This window comes from Eretmochelys imbricata, chromosome 17 (assembly GCF_965152235.1).
Source record: "Eretmochelys imbricata isolate rEreImb1 chromosome 17, rEreImb1.hap1, whole genome shotgun sequence".
Lineage (NCBI taxonomy): Eukaryota > Metazoa > Chordata > Testudines > Cheloniidae > Eretmochelys > Eretmochelys imbricata.
Window position 1 is genome coordinate 19320452 of NC_135588.1, and position 20143 is coordinate 19340594.

The 20143-nt window shown below is 55.9% G+C and overlaps 1 protein-coding gene across 1 annotated transcript; it reads left to right on the forward strand.

Moving 5' to 3' along the window:
- Positions 1–1039: 1039 nt before the first annotated feature.
- SSC4D (scavenger receptor cysteine rich family member with 4 domains) lies at positions 1040–19445 on the forward strand. The gene is made up of 12 exons (XM_077836939.1): positions 1040–1082; positions 2785–2817; positions 3706–3741; positions 4562–4867; positions 7165–7236; positions 8560–8874; positions 14875–14955; positions 15800–15874; positions 16312–16623; positions 17478–17555; positions 18568–18920; positions 19384–19445. The coding sequence occupies exons 1-11, from the start codon at positions 1040–1042 to the stop codon at positions 18882–18884; spliced, it is 1668 nt and encodes a 555-aa protein (XP_077693065.1). The 3' UTR covers positions 18885–18920; positions 19384–19445.
- The last annotated feature ends 698 nt before the right edge of the window (positions 19446–20143 follow it).

Genomic DNA, 20143 nt, shown 5'->3' on the forward strand with positions numbered 1-20143 from the left:
TCTCAGCCACCCTTCTAGAGCTGTGTGTAAAACTGCACCTGCCGCATAAGCGATCATTGCCTCCGTCTGTCACTGCAGCTGGACGGCCAGGTTAGCTTCCACTCCTCACCCATTCAGATGGGGATAGCTCGGACGAGCCTTGATTGGCACTTTTCCAGTCGGTTGCTCCGAGGCGGAGCTAGGAGGAAGCAGAGTACATGCTCCCCTCCTCAGTAGCTGGGCACACAGCTGTTCTTCCCAGCGTTGATCAAACCGCCTGGAGCTCCTGTTCTGCTGGTAAAGGCGAGCCACAACAGCTCCTCCATGCCAGCGGGGGGGTGGGGGCTCTTCTGCGACCCAGCGCGCGCTGCTAACAGGTGTTAGGACAGGAGCTGGGTGAATAACTGATTTTGTGATTCGCTGGCCCGTCTGGAGAAAAATGATCTCAGGGGGGCTTGACAATAAACTTTTTTGAAATTTTCAGCAAACTGAAAAGTGTGTGTGTGTGTGTGAATAGTTTGCGGTCAAATTACGCTGAATTGTTTTAACGTTCAGCTTTTTTTTTTTTTTTTTTTTTTTTTGCATTTTTTAATAAAATTGAAGGAAAGAGGGCAGGAAAAAGTGCTTTTGAATCACAATGTGGTTCTTCAAAAATGTCGGAAGAGGGAGTCTTTTTTGGTTTGTTTTCCCTGAGCTGAGCAACTCAGCCAAACCAAGGCGAATTTGCCAAACGTTTTGGAGTCACTGAATCTGCATGTTTATTTATTTATTTTTTTCCCTGGGGAAAAAAAGACCGATGATAAATTTCATGGAGCTGCTGCAGCAAAAACATACCCGCAGCAGCCAGTCTCGGAGCCCGGGTCTACAGACTTGGGCTCGCACAGCTCACGCTGTGGTGCTAGAAACAGCTGTGTAGTTGTTCCCATTCAGACTGGAGCTCGGATATGATACCCGGGGGTTGGGTCCCAGATCCCCAGCTCCAGCCTGAGCAGGGAGGTCTACACGGCAATTTTGAGTGCAGTATTCATGACCTGACTGTGGCCAGGCAGAGGGATGGATTATGGCACACCAGGAGTGGATGCGAGTTCAGGAGCTGCTCGACGGTAGGTATACTCAGGTTCGGTACGTACCAGGAGAGGAGATAGTCTATGATTCCTTGGGCTATCAGGGTTGAAGGGACCTCAGGAGGTCATCTAGTCCAACCCCCTGCTCAAAGCAGGACCAAGCCCCAACTAAATCATCCCAGCCATGGTTTGCATGGTTTCTGTGCTCTGTTCATAATTCCATTGTGATGCCTCCCACCTCAGCTAGCTAACCCACATTTTAGAGCTGTGTGAAAGGGTCATGGACTTTTCACCAAGTCTTAATCACATTTAGATATGTACTCCTTTCTAGTCACTTTTTTGTGCACATTCAGGAACAGAAAATATCACAGTTTCTTTTCTACTTTATACAGGTTCTTCTATCATGCTCATCACTGTAGTCTCTGAGTGCCACTTACAGATTTGCTCTCATATCAATCACAATGTACCAAATAATGAAACCAAACTTCTCTCCCATGCCAATATTACAGCACATTTGTCCTTACCGAGCATTTTCCACTCTTTGGATCCCCCAAAGATCTAAGCCATCTTCAGTAAAGTCAAGATGCTGTGGGGAAGTGATGCTGGTGAATCAGTAGGAAGCACCCCTCCTACTGAATGAAAGCCTGGCCCCACCAAAATCCTTTCTCGTTGACTACATGTCCCGCTCCGCGTCGGGGCTGGACTGATACCCCGGTGGTGGTGATAGAGGGTCTCTCTTTCAGATGAGATGAGAAGCTGGTGCTTGTGCTCACCAAGGAGCCACTGCCACTTTCCACCCGAGTCGGCGCGTTAACCCAAGTGCCAAATTCCAGGGATTCCTCCCAACTCCTCAGTGGTTTCCAGGGGATAACTTCTCTCCTGTTCTGTTGTGGTTTAGAGGCTGCCACCTTCTGCCCCAGAGGTAGCTGCCTCTCAGCTGTGGGTGAAGTGCTCCGTGCATATAGACAGACAGAGAGCTTGTAAAGACTGTTGACTTCGTTGTGTTTTTTAAAAATGGTACCAAGTAAATAATAATACTTAACTTTTTACAGCACTTTTCATCAGTAGCTCTTAAAGCTCTTTACCAAGGAGTTCAGGATCATCGTCTCCCTTGTAGAAATGGGAAACTGAGGCACAGTGACTTGGCCAAGGTCACCCAGCAGGCGAGAGGCGGGAATAGAACCCAGGTCTCCTGTGTCTCCAGTAACCCTTTCCTATCTGTGTTCTCCTGTGTTCTCTTTGGCCACTCGGCCCCACGGCTGTCCCCCTTCATTTTTATAAAACAGGCTGTTAGTAGTGTGACCATGTTGGGGAAAAAAGCGTGACAATATTATACCCAGCTATAAAAGGGTCTTTCTGTCTGAAAGCTGGTAACTCTCGAGTGTGAGCCAGAAGAACAGTTTTGTTTCATTTAACCTGCTAATGATAGTCCTTGGCACTTCTCCATCGCCTTTTGTCTAAGGATCTCCCTACACCAACATTAGGAAACTGACTCCCAGCACCCCTGGACGGCGTTGTATCCTAGTGGTTAAAGCACATGGCTAGGAATCAGGAGAGCTGTGTTCTATCTCTGAGACACTGACTCGCAGCATGACAGTGGGCAACTCACAGCCCTTGCTCTGTGCCTCAGTTTCCCCATTGCTAAAATAGTGAAGATAACAAAGATCTGTCTTTTTGTGGGAGTTTTTCTTTTTAAACCAACTGCTTTCTCTCTCCTGCTCTCCCCTTTCCCCTCTTCCAGACCTCAGATCTGTGTGGAAAAGGGAAGAGACAGGTAAGCGGAAACTTGATGTGCTCAGATGTTTGGAGACTTAACTCCTCTCAGTTGTCTCAGGCAGGAGCGGTCAAAGCACAGATCATGGAGTTCAGTATTGCAGCAGTCTGTGACCGGCCTCGCTGGGGGGAGAAATTCACCCCTACACGCACAGGCCTAGCTCAATGCCTTTGCATCAGTCCTTTGGACCCGCTATTTTTAGGGCTTGAGTGATGCACAGGGTTTTGTGCCGCGTCTCTGTGTGGGGGTGAATTTCATCCTGCTCTGAATAATCAAGCAAGCTCCAGTGGCTGGGATAACCCCTTGGCCCTGACAATTTCACCAACTGCTAGTTGCTTGCTCAGTTCCCCCAACTGCTTCCTCGTTCCACGGACCTCCAGGGTCCAGATGCCACCACAGCAAAGACGGTTCTGCGAATGCAGTCGAATTTGCTAGTGCAAAGAGAGCTGCATGGAACAACAAAACAAAACTCCCCTTAGGTAGAAGCCTCTGAGAAGTCATGTGGACTTGAGTGTGATGGGTGAACTGTGGCCAGTAAGCTAACAAGGACTCCAGAACTGTTTCCCCTTTAATCTGTGACAAACCGCAGACCTCAACAGCGGTAACAAAGATCCCGAGGGGCAAATTCTGACCTCAGTAACTCGTTTGCATCCCCGTTACTGTGCATGGAAGGGAACACCCTATAAATTGAGAAGTGTGAAAGGCCCTGTTGGGACTGGGATGTGTGTTATACCTGATGCTTAATGTACTAAGTCATCCCTCTTAGCACTCATGCTGCTTGGTAAGATGATATGGGTCAGTTCTGATATCCCTTATCCAGTAACCCTTTCCTATCTGTGTTCTCCTGGCACACCAACGATGCTTGATCCTTTTCCTTCTCCATTTCAGGCAACGCCTCTGATTCTGCTCCATTGTCATTCCCAGGTGAGATCTTATTAGAACTGCTTTTGGACGAAGAGTTTTGGACCCGAAAAATGGGGAATATATTGGCGGCGGGGCGGGGGAATGGTGATGAGATTTTGAGTTTTTGCTTTGAAAAAACCAAATGGGTTTAAAAGGAAAATTTGGACGAAACTTTTTGTGGAGGCAAAATAACTTTTTCCTGACCGGCTCTACTTATTACTGGAAGCAATAGGGGAATTTTGCAGCTCCCTGGCCTTGTTCTGTGCCATCTCTGATGGGCAGTGCCATAGAAGTGGGTGTCCACGGCTCTAGTGAGTGACCGACTTATTCGGCAAGGCATTTATACAGACGCGTGTTCTATTTCTAATTATTTGAGAGATCATTTATGTGTGGCTGATTTCAGTCTAGGAATTATCCATGGATTGGTTTGTTGTGAGTATTAGCAATTTGTTACCTGCTCCAGGTGACAGGTCACCCACGTCACATGATACCGTTTCTCTTCTCTCATTGGACGATTCCCTAACCCAGCAAGAGCTTTCAAGATGGCCGAGTGAATGTGTCTGGTGCAGAGATGTATTCCTGACCCTTTGCCTCCCACAAACAAATAGAAACCCACTCACCAGAATCAAAGCAAATGCCAGCAAGACAGCAGCCTACTACTGGTATCAACTAATGGAGCTACTCCTTTTGCTTAAGTGGTAGCAGTCTGGGATTTGGTGCAGAAGGTCATAGGTTCAAACCCTGCTGATGACCCCTGGTGAGGGTCGTGGTGCATTCATTACCTAATTAGGGCTAGCCCGTTGCCTGGTTACTCATCTCACTGTGACCTTCCTCCTCGCAGAGGTGCGGCTGGTCAATGGGCGCAACCAGTGCCAGGGGCGCGTGGAGATCCTCTACAACGGCTCGTGGGGCACGGTGTGTGACGACGACTGGGACCTAGTGGACGCCAACGTGGTGTGCCGCCAGCTGGGCTGCGGCCATGCCCTCGCCATGCCAGCCACCCTGACCTTTGGCCACGGGAGGGGGCCCATCTTCCTGGACAACGTGGACTGCCAAGGCGGGGAGGTGGCCCTGAGCGAGTGTGGGAGCCGCGGCTGGGGAATCCACAACTGTTACCACTATGAGGATGTGGCTGTCACGTGTAACGGTAAAAAGGATTGGTTCCATCCTACGGCGGGGCAGGGGCAGCGATGGGGTTACGCGACTGATGCCTCACCACAGAAGATCCGGACTGGAAGAGACCTCAGGAGGTCACCGAGTCCCACCCCCTGCTCAAAGCAGGACCAGTCCCCAACTAAATCATCCCAGCCAGGGCTTTGTCAAGCCGGGCCTTAAAAACCTCTAAGGAAGGAGATTCCAGACCCACCAGGCAGGGCCCAGCAGCCCCCTTGTCTCATGTCCCTCTTGTGATGGACTAATGGGACTTCCGGTCGGAGGTCACCGTGGCTTCCTCACCAGGGCCCCCGTGCCCGGCGCTGGGCTCTCGGAGGAGACGGTGCTGCAGGGCTGGGCTGCTGGGGCTCAGAGTCCGGCTGCTGGGGCTCAGAGTCTGGGCCCATCACTAGGGATGGGCCAGCTGCTTGCACCCGCATCTACCAACCACCTGAGCTAGGGACCGGAACTGAGCAGCACCAGGGCCTGGCTTTCCCTTTCTGCCCTGCCCTTTGCTCTCACTCTGTCCTGGCCCATGGCTCCCCATTCCCATCTGCCGTCTCTGTGACCCCCGCTTAGGGTAGGTCTGTACTGCAGTCAGAGGGAACTGCGGAGCGTGGAGATGTACCTGCATTAGTGTGGATCTAGCTGGCTCCAGGAACCATAGCAGTGTCAGCCGCCCCTTCGAGGACGCACCCTGGGTCTCGGGCAGCCTTGTCCGTCTGTGCAGGAGCAGCTTCGCGGCGAGCGTTAGTGGCTCGAGCTAGATCAAATCTAGCTCCGCACTGTCTGCGCGGTTCTCGGTGGTAGCAGAGGACAGAACAAGGAGTAATGGTCTCAAGTTGCAGTGGGGGAGGTTTAGATTGGATATTAGGAAACACTTTTTCACTAGGAGGGTGGTGAAGCACTGGAATAGGTTACCTAGGGAGGGGGTGGAATCTCCTTCCTTTGAGGTTTTTAAGGTCAGGCTTGACAAAGCCCTGGCTGGGATGATTTAGTTGGGGATCGGTCCTGCTTTGAGCAGGGGGTTGGACTAGATGACCTCCTGAGGTCCCTTCCAACCCTGATATTCTCTGATCCTATGATACACTGCAGTCGGGACAGTGCGTGTAGATCTACCCAAGCTAGCTCTGACTGAAAGGATCACAGACCCAGTAAGGTCTAGTTTTTCTCTGCGGGGCCTGGTTTTTTATTCCCAATCACTCACAGACCAGGGTCTCCCCTCTCAGACCTAGTCAGGGTGATGGGGGCAGATGCCTGGAGCTGGGCCAGATTTGCAGACAGATGCCGGCCCAGGCCTAGCAGAAAGACAGGGGATTTGTGATTCCCCTAAGAGGCTGGGGATCAACGGAAAGGAGCCAGGGACTGATTGATTAGGGAAGGTGTCCAGCCTTGACTGGAGAAAGGGGGCTGACCTGGAGGGGAAGGGGTGATGAGTCTCAGGATGCAGCTGTGAAGGGGAGTGGGAGGAGCTGGTCGGGGAGGCGAGCTCAGGCCGGCTTTTGGGGAGGAGATCTCTGGAGGAGGTTCTGGCAGTTTGATCCTGCTGCTGAGTCTCGAGGCTGAACTGCTCTGCTCAGGCCGTTGGAGGTTTGTCCATCGCTGTTCATAGCCGGGATGCTGACGAGAGGGAGGCAGAGGCCTGGCGCCGTGTGAAAGAATTCCCGGGGTGCACTGTCCCAGTGGGCAGAGCCGGCTTTTGACCCAGAGCAATATGTTACCCTGCTGGCTGGTGAATGCAGTGATGGGGTGACGTTGCCCTGTCTGGGGCTCCTCCCTCGTGCCCAGACTGAGCTCAGAGACACAGATGTGAGTCTGCTAATAACGAGTAACCAGCCCTCCAGCTAGCCTGGCCTGCAAGGAAAAACTGACCCTTCCCTCTAGCACTCAGCATCCCACACGGGTCTGAACAGCACTTAGCCCCTCTGCATCGCTTTGCAAACAGGGACCAATCCCCAGCAGCAGGATTGAGTGTCATTGTCCTCAGTTTCCCTCGGGGCAATGCGAGGCAGAGAGGTGAGGTGACTCCCTCAAGAGTGATCTGGGTCAGAGCCAGGATTAGAATTCGGGTTCTTTGCTCAGCGTTGCCGGCTCTTGCAGGTTGACCGTGAGTCTCCTGATATTTGCCAGTTTTCTAGCCGGTGCGTCTGTGTGGGTGACCGTCGCTGCCCTCCCCTGGGCTCTGGATGCTGGGGCTGCGTATCCAGCGGGTGTATTTATTACAGGGCGCGTGGGAAAGGAAAATTAGTAAAGCCACACTGACGCCCAGCCTGCCTCTGGCTCTCTTTGCAGAGCTCTCCCCAACCCAGGCAAGCAAAGGACCAGCGACCAGAACCACCGCAGCCACGCTGCCGAACGGGAAGAGTAAGCACGTCGGAGATTGGCTTCTCACTCATCAGATTCCCTCCCTGCCTCCTACTCACCCTTCGAAGCCCTTATTAGCTGGCGTCTTTCCGCCAGAGGCCAGGCCAGGCCACGCAAGCAGTGCATGCAGACTCTCCCCATACCTCACCCCCAGGCTTGGGCCAGCTCCGCGCCGGAGAGCAGAAGAGACGGGTGAGACCAAGGCCAAGGATGACCCCAGTGGGTTATTGAGGTCCCTGCATTGCAGCGGTGCTGCTCAGAGCAGTGGCTGTACAGAGCAGGTCTCCCAGTCTGGGGACGGGACGTCCCAACTCCATGGGCTGCTTTTGCTGCCACGTGCAAACTCACGTCTGGCTTGCTGCTCCCCATCCCTGCACGGCCTGCTCCCGTCACGTGCAAACTCACGTCTGGCTTGCTGCTCCCCATCCCTGCACGGCCTGCTCCCGTCACGTGCAAACTCACGTCTGGCTTGCTGCTCCCCATCCCTGCACGGCCTGCTCCCGTCACGTGCAAACTCATGTCTGGCTTGCTGCTCCCCATCCCTGCACGGCCTGCTCCCGTCACGTGCAAACTCACGTCTGGCTTGCTGCTCCCCATCCCTGCACGGCCTGCTCCCGTCACGTGCAAACTCACGTCTGGCTTGCTGCTCCCCATCCCTGCACGGCCTGCTCCCGTCACGTGCAAACTCATGTCTGGCTTGCTGCTCCCCATCCCTGCACGGCCTGCTCCCGTCACGTGCAAACTCACGTCTGGCTTGCTGCTCCCCATCCCTGCACGGCCTGCTCCCGTCACGTGCAAACTCACGTCTGGCTTGCTGCTCCCCATCCCTGCACGGCCTGCTCCCGTCACGTGCAAACTCACGTCTGGCTTGCTGCTCCCCATCCCTGCACGGCCTGCTCCCGTCACGTGCAAACTCACGTCTGGCTTGCTGCTCCCCATCCCTGCACGGCCTGCTCCCGTCACGTGCAAACTCACGTCTGGCTTGCTGCTCCCCATCCCTGCACGGCCTGCTCCCGTCACGTGCAAACTCACGTCTGGCTTGCTGCTCCCCATCCCTGCACGGCCTGCTCCCGTCACGTGCAAACTCACGTCTGGCTTGCTGCTCCCCATCCCTGCACGGCCTGCTCCCGTCACGTGCAAACTCACGTCTGGCTTGCTGCTCCCCATCCCTGCACGGCCTGCTCCCGTCACGTGCAAACTCACGTCTGGCTTGCTGCTCCCCATCCCTGCACGGCCTGCTCCTGTCACTCCCGCGGGATCCCGCTCGGTGCTCTGCCCGCCCCGGGGAGAGCCCTGACGCTAACCCCGGCTGCCCTTGTGCAGGCGACGGCAGCATCCGGCTGGTGAGCGGCGCCGACCCCTGCCGGGGCCGGGTGGAGATATTCTACCGAGGGACCTGGGGCACGGTGTGCGACGACGACTGGGGCATGAGCGACGCCAGCGTGGTGTGCAGGCAGGCGGGCTGCGGCCGCGCAGTGGCGCACAAGAGCAATGCCTACTTCGGCTACGGCACGGGGCACATCCTGCTGGACAACGTGAACTGCGAGGGCAGCGAGCCCCGCCTCGCGGCCTGCTACAGCCTGGGCTGGGGGATCCACAACTGCGGGCACCACGAGGACGCGGGGGTCATCTGCACAGGTAAGGGAGCAAAGCCTCGTGGGAACGGCCGCCATCTTGGCTGACCCGCCGGGGATGGAACCGAGGCGCAAGCCGCGGCCCGTGTGGATTGGGTGCAGAGGGGGCCAGGCTGATTGGAGGATTACCGTCCTCCCCCATCCAGAGGCAGCTCAACACAAGCGTCTGAGCCATGGCAGTGCGAGCCCTGGGTAAGCCTTGACCGATGCGATGGCTGCCTCCTTGGCCAGCATCGAGTCCAGCCCTCCAGAGCAGAATGCCTGAGTGTCTACAGGTAGATCCAGGCCCCTGCGGGGAAGCCGACAGGGCTGCAGTAAATCGGATATGGAGAGGAGTGAGTAGCACACACCATGCCATGGGTTACATCCCCAGTCACTGCTGCTGCTCAGGGCTGTGCTAAACAATCCTACTCTGCTTCCTACCATCATGACGCATTGGAGCAAAATTTTGCCGGGACGTGCATTTTAACCGTGGCCTCCATTCGCACGGGCACGTGCATCGGCACCCCCAGCGGTGTCTGTGCAAGCCGCTACTGGCGTGAAAACAAAAGCTGCCCCCTTCTCCACATTGCGCACACAGAGTTCTCTTTCCACAGCACCAGCTGCGCCGGTCCCATTTGCAGGTGCAAAAAGGAGAGGGTGCGGATGAGATGGGTTGAACATTGATCCAGATCCAAACGTCCCCATAGATCAGGGATGCTGGTCCCCGGATGCTGGTTTGGAACCATTTTGCAGCGTGTGCAGAAAGCTAACGCATCCAGGCAGTGGCAGCCCGAACCCAGGGCCCCCCTTGAACACCCTGCCAGCAGCCCCCTGTGGTCTGTCCTGAGGGAGCTCCAGCCTCTGCGTTGACTTCAGCCCTGCCCCTAGGATGAGAGGTTGCTGAAGTAGCGTGCCCAATCCCTCTGCTGCCGGCTCGCACCACGCACAGCTCTGTTGTGAGCGCTATGGGCAGTCCACGTTCGGTGATGCGGCATTGTGCCAGGGGGGCCCTCTGTTATTAGTCGTAGTCTCTCTGCAGCTCTCTTTCCGCTCGGACCCACAGCCTCACTTGGTCTGTCCAGTCTTGATCAGAGAAACATTTCAAAGCCCCAGAACCCAGCAGTGAATCCATGCCGACGTCTTCAAACTCAATGTTCCCGTCACGCCCCTTTCTCCCTTGTAGACTGGAGGCTCCTGGGGGAAGGGGCTGTCCGCAGGTGCCCATATCTGCACTAAACGCAGAGACGTGGGATCTAAATCCGATGATGCCAATCCAGGGGGAGGAGCAGTTTTGTGGCAAGCCCGGGACTGCAGGAAGTCGAATAGCCTTGGGAGCTGGGCAGAGAGGTGGCAAATGGAGATGAATGGGAAGGGTGCAGGGCTAGCCCTGGGGAGGATAGTCCTGGCAGCGGAAGGATTATTAGGCTGAATGGAACAGAACTACAAGTGACTAATGGGGGGTAGGGAGTCGGGATCATAACGCCAGAGAAGTTGGAGTCTGGTGTTACTCCTGGAGGAATTCTGCATCACTGCGCGTGCACAGAATTCATGTCCCTGCAGATTTCTTTGCTTCCATGCAGAAAAATGACTCCTGACAGAGAAGCAAAGGGAAGCTGCAAGAGCGGTCACACGCTCCTCCCCGGCAGCGCAATCAGGTTGGTTCGGGTGCCTGGAGCAGCTGGTAGAGACATAAATCACCACCGAAGGGAAAGGGGGGCTCGGCAGTTGTGTGAGTGAGAGACACTCTCACTTGTTGTTGCAGCACTCTTGACGTGGAGGGGCAAGACTTCAGGGTGTTTCTGAGGAGGTAGGCATGGGGCAGGCTCTGTCCCCTCAGGCAGAGCAGAATGTAGCAGCCTGCCTGCTTAGTGAACTGTTCCCATTGTCTTTGTGAATTCTCCCAGGAGTATAAAACAGGTATAAAAGTTTTAAGGCTCCTTTACATTGCCAGAGGGGTGTAAAGGACAGTGTGGCCTTATAAATGCTTATGGTGCTTTAGTGATTAGAACTGGTCTACATTTTTGGACTGAAAAAATTTCCTATCACAATGTGCTCCATTAACTGTCTGCTACTGACCTTTCTGGAGATGGTCAGTAGCCAGTATAAATTGTGAGTTTGATTTCCCAGCCCTCACTTGCTCTTCAGTTGCATATGATGTAACCCTGAGCATATGGCTGCATATATTTGTTGACTAATAACTAGAAATAAACTGTCAAACCGAGCTATGTTATTATTAGGCAAGGGGGCTTGAGGATTTCCTCCAATGCTCCCCACTCCCTTTCTCCATCCATTGTACTGTAGTTTAAATAAATTACTGCAAGAATTGAAACCAGAGTGATTATACTGCATTATTTTGACAAATAAAATATGCAGAATTTTAAAATATTGTGCACAGAATATTTTATTTTTTGGCGCAGAATTCCCCCAGGAGTACTGGTGTGTAACAGCCACCGGAAAGGAAATGAGATGTTGCCATAACATGACCCGGAGCCAGGGTGCTGATAATGCCCCCCTGTGCTGAGTCTAATGGCTCAGTCCCGAAACCAACCAGAGCTCTGCCACTGAAGGCAATGACAGCTGGCCAGTGAGGCTGCTTAGGGCTCCCATGGGCGGTTCTGATGACCAAGGGTCGGGGACAAATGCAGAGAAGGGCGCAGGGGGTTGCAGGGCAGGAGGGTCCAACCAGGAGGAAAGCTGAGTGGCTGCAAACCTGCTCAGCCTTGCCGAAAATGGAGAGCTGAATGTATGCAGGGAAAAGGGGGGCAAATCTCTTGACAGTTGGACAGAGAGAAGGCTCAAGCCACAAAGCTCTGCAGGTGGGTTTGAACCCCAGACCACCCCAGGGAACCCAAATCACCCAGGCCCAACATTATTTTGACCCTCCTCAAAGGGAATGAAACGCAGATGGCTCTCCACAGTGAGCATGCCCTAAATGCACCGTTGGGATGGGCACGCCTGGAAGAGCTCCTTGTGGGCCTCCCCAAGGTGTCCCCTATTTAGCTAAGCCCAGATCTACACTACAGAGTTAGGTCCACACAAGGCAGATCTATGTCGGTGTCTACACTAAAATTTCACTCCTGCTGCTGTAACTCGCCCGCTACCCCAACTTAATAACTGCACCTCCCTGAGTGGTGTAGAGACAAGGTTGATGCAGTTGGTGCAAGCGCTCCTGGTGAGGCTGCGCACGACCGACACAAGGAGGAAAGTGTAGATGCACAAACGATGTAATTACTGTGGTGGCTGTATGGCAACGTAAGTTAGGTGACTTAATTTTGTAGTGTAGACGTGCCCTAAGTTACTTAAATGGCCCCCAATGCCACAGGATCCGGTGGCTATATAATGTCTAATATACCCCAGAGCACCCTGGAGAGGCAGCGCAGGGCTGTTATCCCCATTACACAGATGGGAAACTAAGGCACAGAGAGGCTAAGTGACTTGCCCAAGGTCACACAGGGAGTCTGTGGCAGAGCAGGGACTTGAAAGTAGGGCTCACAAGACCTAGGGGACTAGCCACTGGACCATCCTTCCTCATTACCTGCTAGGCTGAAACTCAGGAGATGGATAAAACACAATGAAGAGAGGCTGGGACTAGTCTGAGCAGCAATTTGCAAGGGAAAATGACTCTGGTTGCCTGCGATTTCCTGGCTCTGGTGGAAAGCAAGCTGCCTTGGTCAGGAAGTGGAGTGATTGGCTGTCAGCGGCTGGGCACTCAGCCATCCCCGGTCTCCCTTTCTCTTCCCCTCTTTCAATTATGTATCTCTGTTGATTACCATTTATAATGTTAATAATCCCCTTGAATTCCCTCATTATCGCAGCTAATGACTGGAGCTCTAAGTGCCGTCACTTTCGCTTCCCAGCGATTAACTAACAAAGAGGCTGATGCGCGCAAAATGAGCAATTTTCTCAGGCTGTTCCTTTCTTGCCTATCTAGCCATTGTCCTGGAAGCCGGGGAGATGGAAACGCTGGCCCGGAGAGCCTTGGTGGGACGGCTTGTACAGGGGTGGGGGCTGTTCTGAATGGGGGCAGCAGGTCCACAGAGTGGGTGAGGCCCAGCTGGGAGAACCAAACCTCTAGGGGAGATGCTAGTGATAGTCAGATTGGCGGCAAGGCAAGAGAGGGGGTCTTGGTCCTGGCCCGCTGGGTGGGGCGACACGGCTAGGCAGAATGGACTGGAGTGCTGTGGTGTGAGCGATGCACTGTACCTGGGCCTAGCCACCATCACTGCCAAGCCCGGTCAGGTGCTACAATATTAGAGTTGCCAGGCATCCGGTTTTTGACCAGAACATCCAGTCAAAAAGGGACCCTGGCGGCTCCGGTCAGCACCGCTGGCTGGGTCGCAAAAAGACCAGTTGGCTGCAGCACCAGCGGGGAGCTGCCACCATGTCCCTGCAGCTCCTAAGCAGTGGGGCGGCCATGGGGACTCTGCGTGCTGCCCCCACCCCGAGCGCTGGCTCCGCAGCTTCCATTGACCGGGAACCGCAGCCAATGGGAGCTGCGGGGGTGGCATCTGCGGTCTGAGGCAGCGCGTGGAGCCACCTAGCCGCCCCTCCATCTGGGAGCTGGAGAGACATGCTGATAGCTTCCCGGGAGCTGCCTGAACTAAGCGCTGCCCAGAGCCCGCACCCCAAACCCCCTTCTGCACCCTAATCCTCTGCCCCAGCTCTGAGCCCTCTCCCACATTCTGATCCCCTTGGCCCCAGCCCAAAGCCTGCACTCTCAGCTGGAGCCCTCCTCCCCTTTCCCCGCACCTCAACCCCCTTCCCCCAGCCTGGAGCCCCCCACTCCCCAACCGGGGATCTGGATAACGGGGCCTGACAGAATTCAACTTTTTCTTTTACAATATTGACTCATAATATTGATGTTTATTTTTACATTTGTATTTATGGAAATTTGCCCCAAACGATGGCTTTTAAGCATTTTTTAAAAATTTGGATCCATCTGAATGCTCACGGTTGTGGGAAATTGCTGGGGTCGGCCAATAGGGGGGGCCGGATGATTGTTTAATGACAGAAGAGGTGGAGATTCCAAAGGTTAAAAGCTTTGTAACCGTTCCAACACAAATTGTCACTATCACAGGTCAAAATATACAAAGGAAATAGCCTTAAATCAAACTCTAGTAAGTCCTGAACTGGCATTTTTTGTACAGGTTGAATCTCTCTGGTCCGGCACCCTCGGGACCGGACCGGTGCCGAACCAGAGAATTTGCCGAACCACGGGAGGTCAGTGCAGAGTGCCAGCAGGCCTCCATAGGCCTGGGAAGTAGAGATGCAGGGGGTGCTGCAGCACCCCCAGGCTTTGCCCTCAATGTGGCACCCCGCCTGGGGGCTCCGATGCCGGCCCCCGGTCCCAGCCGCCGGCCCCAGGTCCTCCCCCCCCCCCCAGAGCTTGAACGGGCGAATCAGCTGTTTGCGTCACTCCGGAAGCGCTGGGAGGGAGGAGTCGGAGTCGGTAAACGCGGGGCCGCCAGTGCCGAGAGGCGCGGGGGGAGGGGGGCAGAGGGGGGAGCTTGGCGCCAGTGGATGCTCCGCACCCACTCATTCCCCACCCCGGGGTGCTCCAGCCACAGAGCACCCACAGAGTCGGCGCCTACGCCGGACCACGGATGTTGCCGGACCAGGGAGTGCCGGATTAGAGAAGTTCAACCAGTCTGTACGCTTTGATTATTATTGATGGAAATATTTGTGCAGCAGCGTGTGGGCATGTCCGGGGAAATGCAGGTTTACTGACGTTTACCGATAAAAATTAAATCCTTCCACTCCCTTGTATAACACACACTGATCCCAACCCGTGGGTTACCTAGGTGCATTTAGCAGGACACTACGCTCCGAACACATGTTCCCAAGGCACCGGCCAGTGTCTGACCTAGGAGCTGCTGAGAGCGGCTGGAGGAGTGTAGAACGATGGACGCATGTCTCTGTTCTCTGGATGGGCTCCCTTCTGGCTGCCCATCCTCTTGAAATGACTCAGTGCAAACAAAGCTACGGCCGCTGGTCATGTGGCCTCTGCCCTGTGTCTCCGCAGGGCTGCGGATTTCAACGGTGGCACCATTCACCACCTCGGCTGGCCGGGACTACGGAGAGTCATTCACCGACAGTGCCACAGGTAAGGCCAACGCTGCCCGTTCCCGCATCTGGAGGCTCTCTGGATGGATGATGCGTGAGGAGACCTACAGGTCCAAGGCTAGTGCATTGATCAGAGCAGCTACCCCATAACATTGTCCTGGGGAGGACACAGCTGGGATCCGAACCAGCTCGCTATCCTTCCTGGTCCAGACACCCATACTGGGGAAGCAGGGCTCAGATCCCCTGTCCAGGGCTTTCTCCTCCCCTTCTCCTTTGGAGTCATCAGTAGAGACGCTGGGTGACCTAGAGACACGGCTGGGCTGCCAAGAATTCAGCCCAGTCTGGAGTATTGCTCAGGTCATGCTGGGCTTCACTTGATCCACAGCACTGGGTGGGATCCTTCCTGGGGCCCAGCATCAAGATCACAGGAGCTGCAAACAAACGTCTCCAGATCCCTGAAAGCCTGCTAGTCGGGTGCTTGCTGCACAACATGCCATGATGTTGCTCTCCCCGGGGGCACTGTGCTCTGATTTTGTTGCTACAGGGGCATCCCGAGGTGGTTGTGATGCCAGGGAATGAGGCGCTTGTGGGTGAAATTCACCAAGGTCCTGCTTCAACGCATAGGGTGATGCCTTGCAAAAAGAACTGCCCCCCATCGGGTCGAAAGGGGCCTGCTTCTCATGCTGGCCATCAGTCCAGCGGTGAATTTCACCCTTGTGCCTAGGAGCCCATCAGATCCTGTATCCTTTGGGCATGAGTTTCCATGGTGCATGCTGCTACCATGGGCGAGGGTGCTGCCCTTGTGCCCCGTCAACGGAGAACAGCCCGGGAGCAGGATTTCCCCTGAACTCCCACCCTCCTAATGCCGCTGCTTGTCCTTGCAGTCACGGATGCCAGAGATCAGCCCTCGCCGGAGACCGAAGTGATCACAGCGGCCCTTCTGGCCGTGGGCAAGAGAAGTAAGTGTGCGCGTTCCCCGCAGGCGGGCGTTGGCTCCGGGCGGCCCAGGGTGCGTTCAGAGATTCCCCACAAAGCCAAGGCAGCCACATGGCACGCCTGCACTGGGCTGCCAAGGCTGGAATGAAAGCCCTGCGGTATTAACTCAGCCCCTGCCCAACCACAGGGAGCATGTTGGGCCAGTAGCCGGTAGAAACTACGAGTCCCAGCAATGCCATGCTCTATCTTGAGCCTAAACGGGAGCACGGTGTGTGGGGACCTGTCGTCTCCCTGGGCCCCACCTCGTATCAAAGATGAGGGCAGCTGCCGCAGAGCACTTTGAAGAGTCCCGGGCTGCACGGGGCACCTGACTGCATCCCTCCCCACCGCCAGCATCAACCAGAATCTCTCAACTTTCTGGCCTTCCACGTCACCTTTGCTCTCCGGGTCTGGCCAACAGGTGCCAGCATCAGGCTGGCGAACGGGAACAGCAGCTGCCAGGGCCGGGTGGAGGTTCTGTACCGCGGCGCCTGGGGCACGGTGTGTGACGACGACTGGGATTTCACCAACGCCCAGGTGGTCTGCCGGCAGATGGGCTGCGGGGTGGCAGTTGCGGCCACCGTCCTGGGGTATTTTGGTTACGGCACTGGGCTGATCCTTCTGGACAATGTGGATTGTGCCGGCCGGGAGGCCGACCTGGCGAATTGCTTCCATCTGGGCTGGGGGCAGCACAACTGCGGGCACCATGAGGACGCCGGCGTCATCTGCAGAGGTGAGATACGTGTGCGTGCTCCACGCAGCACGTCTGCCCCGCCCCAAGCGGCACGCGTGGCTCCAAGCTCCATCCTGTGCACCTCCCTCCAAAGCTAGCCAGATCTGGGACCGCCCCTGGGGAGGGAAGCTGGGCCTAGGTCATGCCACGAGCTGCCGGCCTCAGCACGCCTCGGGGTGGAATTAATGGGACCCAGGGAGTGCCATCTCAGTTCCTGCAGCCTCCCTGGGCGGGCCGTCTGAACTGGGAACCTGGATTCCAGCCGCTCGAGCGGGAGATGGGCCACACAGGGATCATATCGTATTTAGTCTGGGGCTTGGGGTTTAGTTCAGGTTGAAACTGGAATTGGAATCAGATGCTCTTGGTGGGAATCCCATGAGACCCTGGGGGAATTTCAGACACGACCAGAAAGGCCCCTCCTGCTTCTGGATTCCCCCAGAACCGAAACCTTAGAGCCAGGTTCAGATGCAGGGATTCGAATCCAAGCTCCCAGAACTTCAGAGGGTTCAGGTCTGAGGTGCTAGTTTTGGCCCAGTCCCTGGGTTTGAAGCCGGTCCCTGTTTGCGGAGTGACACCCACTGGGGAATGGGATGCTATTGTTACACGTGACCGATAGATAAGGCCTTCAGCCTCCCCTGTGAATTTCAGTGCCTGCTTTCAGGGGACGTTTGCCCTTCCTCTGCTTCCTAAACGCACCACACGTCAGCAATCTGCAGTGCGTCTCCTCTCCCGGCCTAGCTGTCTGGGTCTACCTAGCTCCAGCCCAGCCACTCATGCTCCATGACATCCACCCCTGAGCTGGAGACCAGAGATGGCTGATCATTGTTCTTTTCACCCATCCTTCGCTGGAGCAGGTGTGGACGAGTCTGAAGACCATTTCAGAGAAGATGCTTTTGCCACCACGACCTCAGCCACAACTCGTCCCAAGGACGGTAGGTACCCCATGGGGCCAGCAGCGCCCCCCCAAACCATCTTCAGGCAGCCATAGGTCTCCTCCCAGAGAAACCCCCTCGGGTTTGACAGAGAAGCCAGAGATGAAGGCAGATGAGGGTTGGTCTAGATAATGCCTGGTCCATTGGGGATTGGACTAGAAGACCTCTCAAGGTCCCTTCCAGTCCTACGAGTTTGAGTCTATGACACCGCCCGTGGCGTTGGCTGAAACGTTGATCAGAAGCGATACCGCAGCACAGGGGTAGCAGGCAGTGTACGGTTGACTCCCTCCCACGGCATCTGTCATCGGTGGATCTCAAAGCACCTTTACTGTAGCCTCTGTCTATCCCAGTGAGATAGATGGGGTTAAGCGGAGTGACACTGGGTGACGTGGCATGGCCCACGCAGCCAGGCCGAGCCGGGAAGAGAACGCAGGCTTTCTTGCTCCTCAGTCAGATGCTTTGGCCCGTGCTGCTCTGGGGTCCTGCGGCCTGCTCCCCTGATCTGGACCCCGTGCTCTCTCGTCTCCACTGAACTGCTAATACGGAGGCAGTCGTGCTGCTTCCACCGCTGGCCCCTCGCTCCCAGGGCAAAGTGAGCCACAGGAGGGGGAGTCTGGATTCGCGGGACCCTGTGTTGGCTCCCTCATTGGCTCTCTCCTCTGAGCACCTGCCTGTACTGGGGCAGCAGCTGCCTGCATCCCGGGGCGCAGTGGGGGACCGCCAACTGCTCGCAGGTTCTAGGCTGGAAGCTGCTTTGAGTGCCCAGTGCCGGTGGCTCGGCTGGGTGGATTCACTCCCCGTCTTCCCAGGGGAATCAAGGAAAACAATTCATTCCTATTCGCCCCATTAAGGAGCAGCCGTGCGCCCGTCCTGCCGGGATCGGAGGGCTGCTGAGCATCCCCAGGAGGAAGGCGGAGGGCAGCCGGTTGACGGGTGCGGGGCAGGGTTCTGATGGGCAGGGCCTCCGGCTGCCCCGGCTCCCCTCACCCTGTGCGGTCCCACCCCCCCGCAGGATCCCTGCGCCTGGTGAATGGCAGCCACCGCTGCGAGGGCCGCCTGGAGATGTTCTACCTGTCCCAGTGGGGGACCGTGTGCGACGACGCCTGGGACCTCAGGGACGTCGCGGTGGTGTGCCGGCAGCTGGGCTGCGGGGGCGCCCGGGCCGCCTGGGGGGAGGCGCGCTACGGCCCAGGCACCGGCTACATCTTCCTCGACAACCTCAAGTGCAAAGGTGACGAGCCCTCCCTGCTGCACTGCTCCCACATCCGCTGGAACGTGCATAACTGCGACCACTCGGAAGACGCTGGTGCCCTCTGCGGGCTGCTATGACCGGCTCTGTGCCCACGGCCGCCCAGAGACGCCCGGGTGAGTCCGGGGGGGGAGGGTCGATCCCCTTGCGTGTCTCTCTGCTTCCCCTACCGCGCCCCATCGAAGCCCAGGGCAGTAACGTGTCTATAATCAGGGCAGACCGGGCCTTTGCTGATTGAAGGACAGTGGCCTGTCGTAGGAGGTGAGGGCAACCCCGGAGCTCAGACACCCGTCCCAACGAGAACGAGCCCGACTCTCCTGGTAGCGGAGCAGGAGTGCCCCCCCGGGAGCTGTTCAAAGGCCAGCAGCTCTACATCAAGCCTAAAGCGAAAAGAGCCACCTGGTCGTGGTGCCCCCGGCCTGCCGCTAAAGCTGGCTCAGCTTACTGGAGTGAGGCGCCAGGGGAAAGCGGTTTGGTTAAGAGGAGTCAGGCCCCAGGATCTGCCCTGAGTTGTCCTTTGGCCGATCAGCCGGATGAAAAGCCCTGGCTGCCAGCTGACATTGGCTGTTTCTCTTTCAGACTGACGCTGGCCCAAACTGCGGGGAATTCCAGATGCCAGCGGCACGTGGCGTGGTGCGGGCCGGCTAGCTGGTGCGCCCACGGCACCGATGTCTGTGGGAGATGAACCCCCACGTGGCCTGTACATCGCTGTATATAGCACGTCTGTAATGGGCATGGAAGCCCTATTCTCGCTGCCAGGCCCTTCTCCACCCTCCGTGGAGATTTCTCTAGGGGGGCACTGGCAAATGCCTACTTGAACATTATCCACGATGCACAGAGCAGAGCTCCAGCCGCTCATGGGCATCTTTGCAAACTCTCTGGCAGGGGAAGTTTTTGTCCCAAGAAAAACCCCAGAACGGAAGAAAAGCAAGAAGGAACACCGCTGCCTCGCAGAGTCTCTCTGGGAGAAACGGCAGAGACATACATACCCAAGAAGCAGAGCCCATGGAGAAGGCAGAGAACTTTGGTGCCAATCTAGCATTGCTAGACTCTGTGGAGAGTCACGGGGAGCTGGATCAGGCTATTCTGCAGTCGCTGGAGCTCAGATACTAGCTGTGTCCAGGTGGCCAGCTCTCATCCAGCCCACGGTGATAGTGACCAAGGGTCATGTTTTCAATGTGCCTGTGTCCCCTTTTCAGAAGTGACGTAGAACCAGATCCTCAGATGTATTTAGGTGCCTAAGTCCCATTGGTTTCGGTGGATTTAGGAGCCTAAACACGGTTGAGGATCTGGGCCCTAGGGTATTTAGGCACTTAAATATGTAGTTCTCAATGACAAT

Excerpts from the sequence above, each read along its gene's own strand:
- SSC4D (XM_077836939.1), top strand. The coding sequence starts at position 1,040 with ATGGCACACCAGGAGTGGATGCGAGTTCAGGAGCTGCTCGACG. Across the intron at positions 2,818-3,705 it reads GTGGAAAAGGGAAGAGACAG|GCAACGCCTCTGATTCTGCT; the intron begins GTAAGCGGAAAC and ends TCTCCATTTCAG. Across the intron at positions 4,868-7,164 it reads TGTGGCTGTCACGTGTAACG|AGCTCTCCCCAACCCAGGCA; the intron begins GTAAAAAGGATT and ends CTCTCTTTGCAG.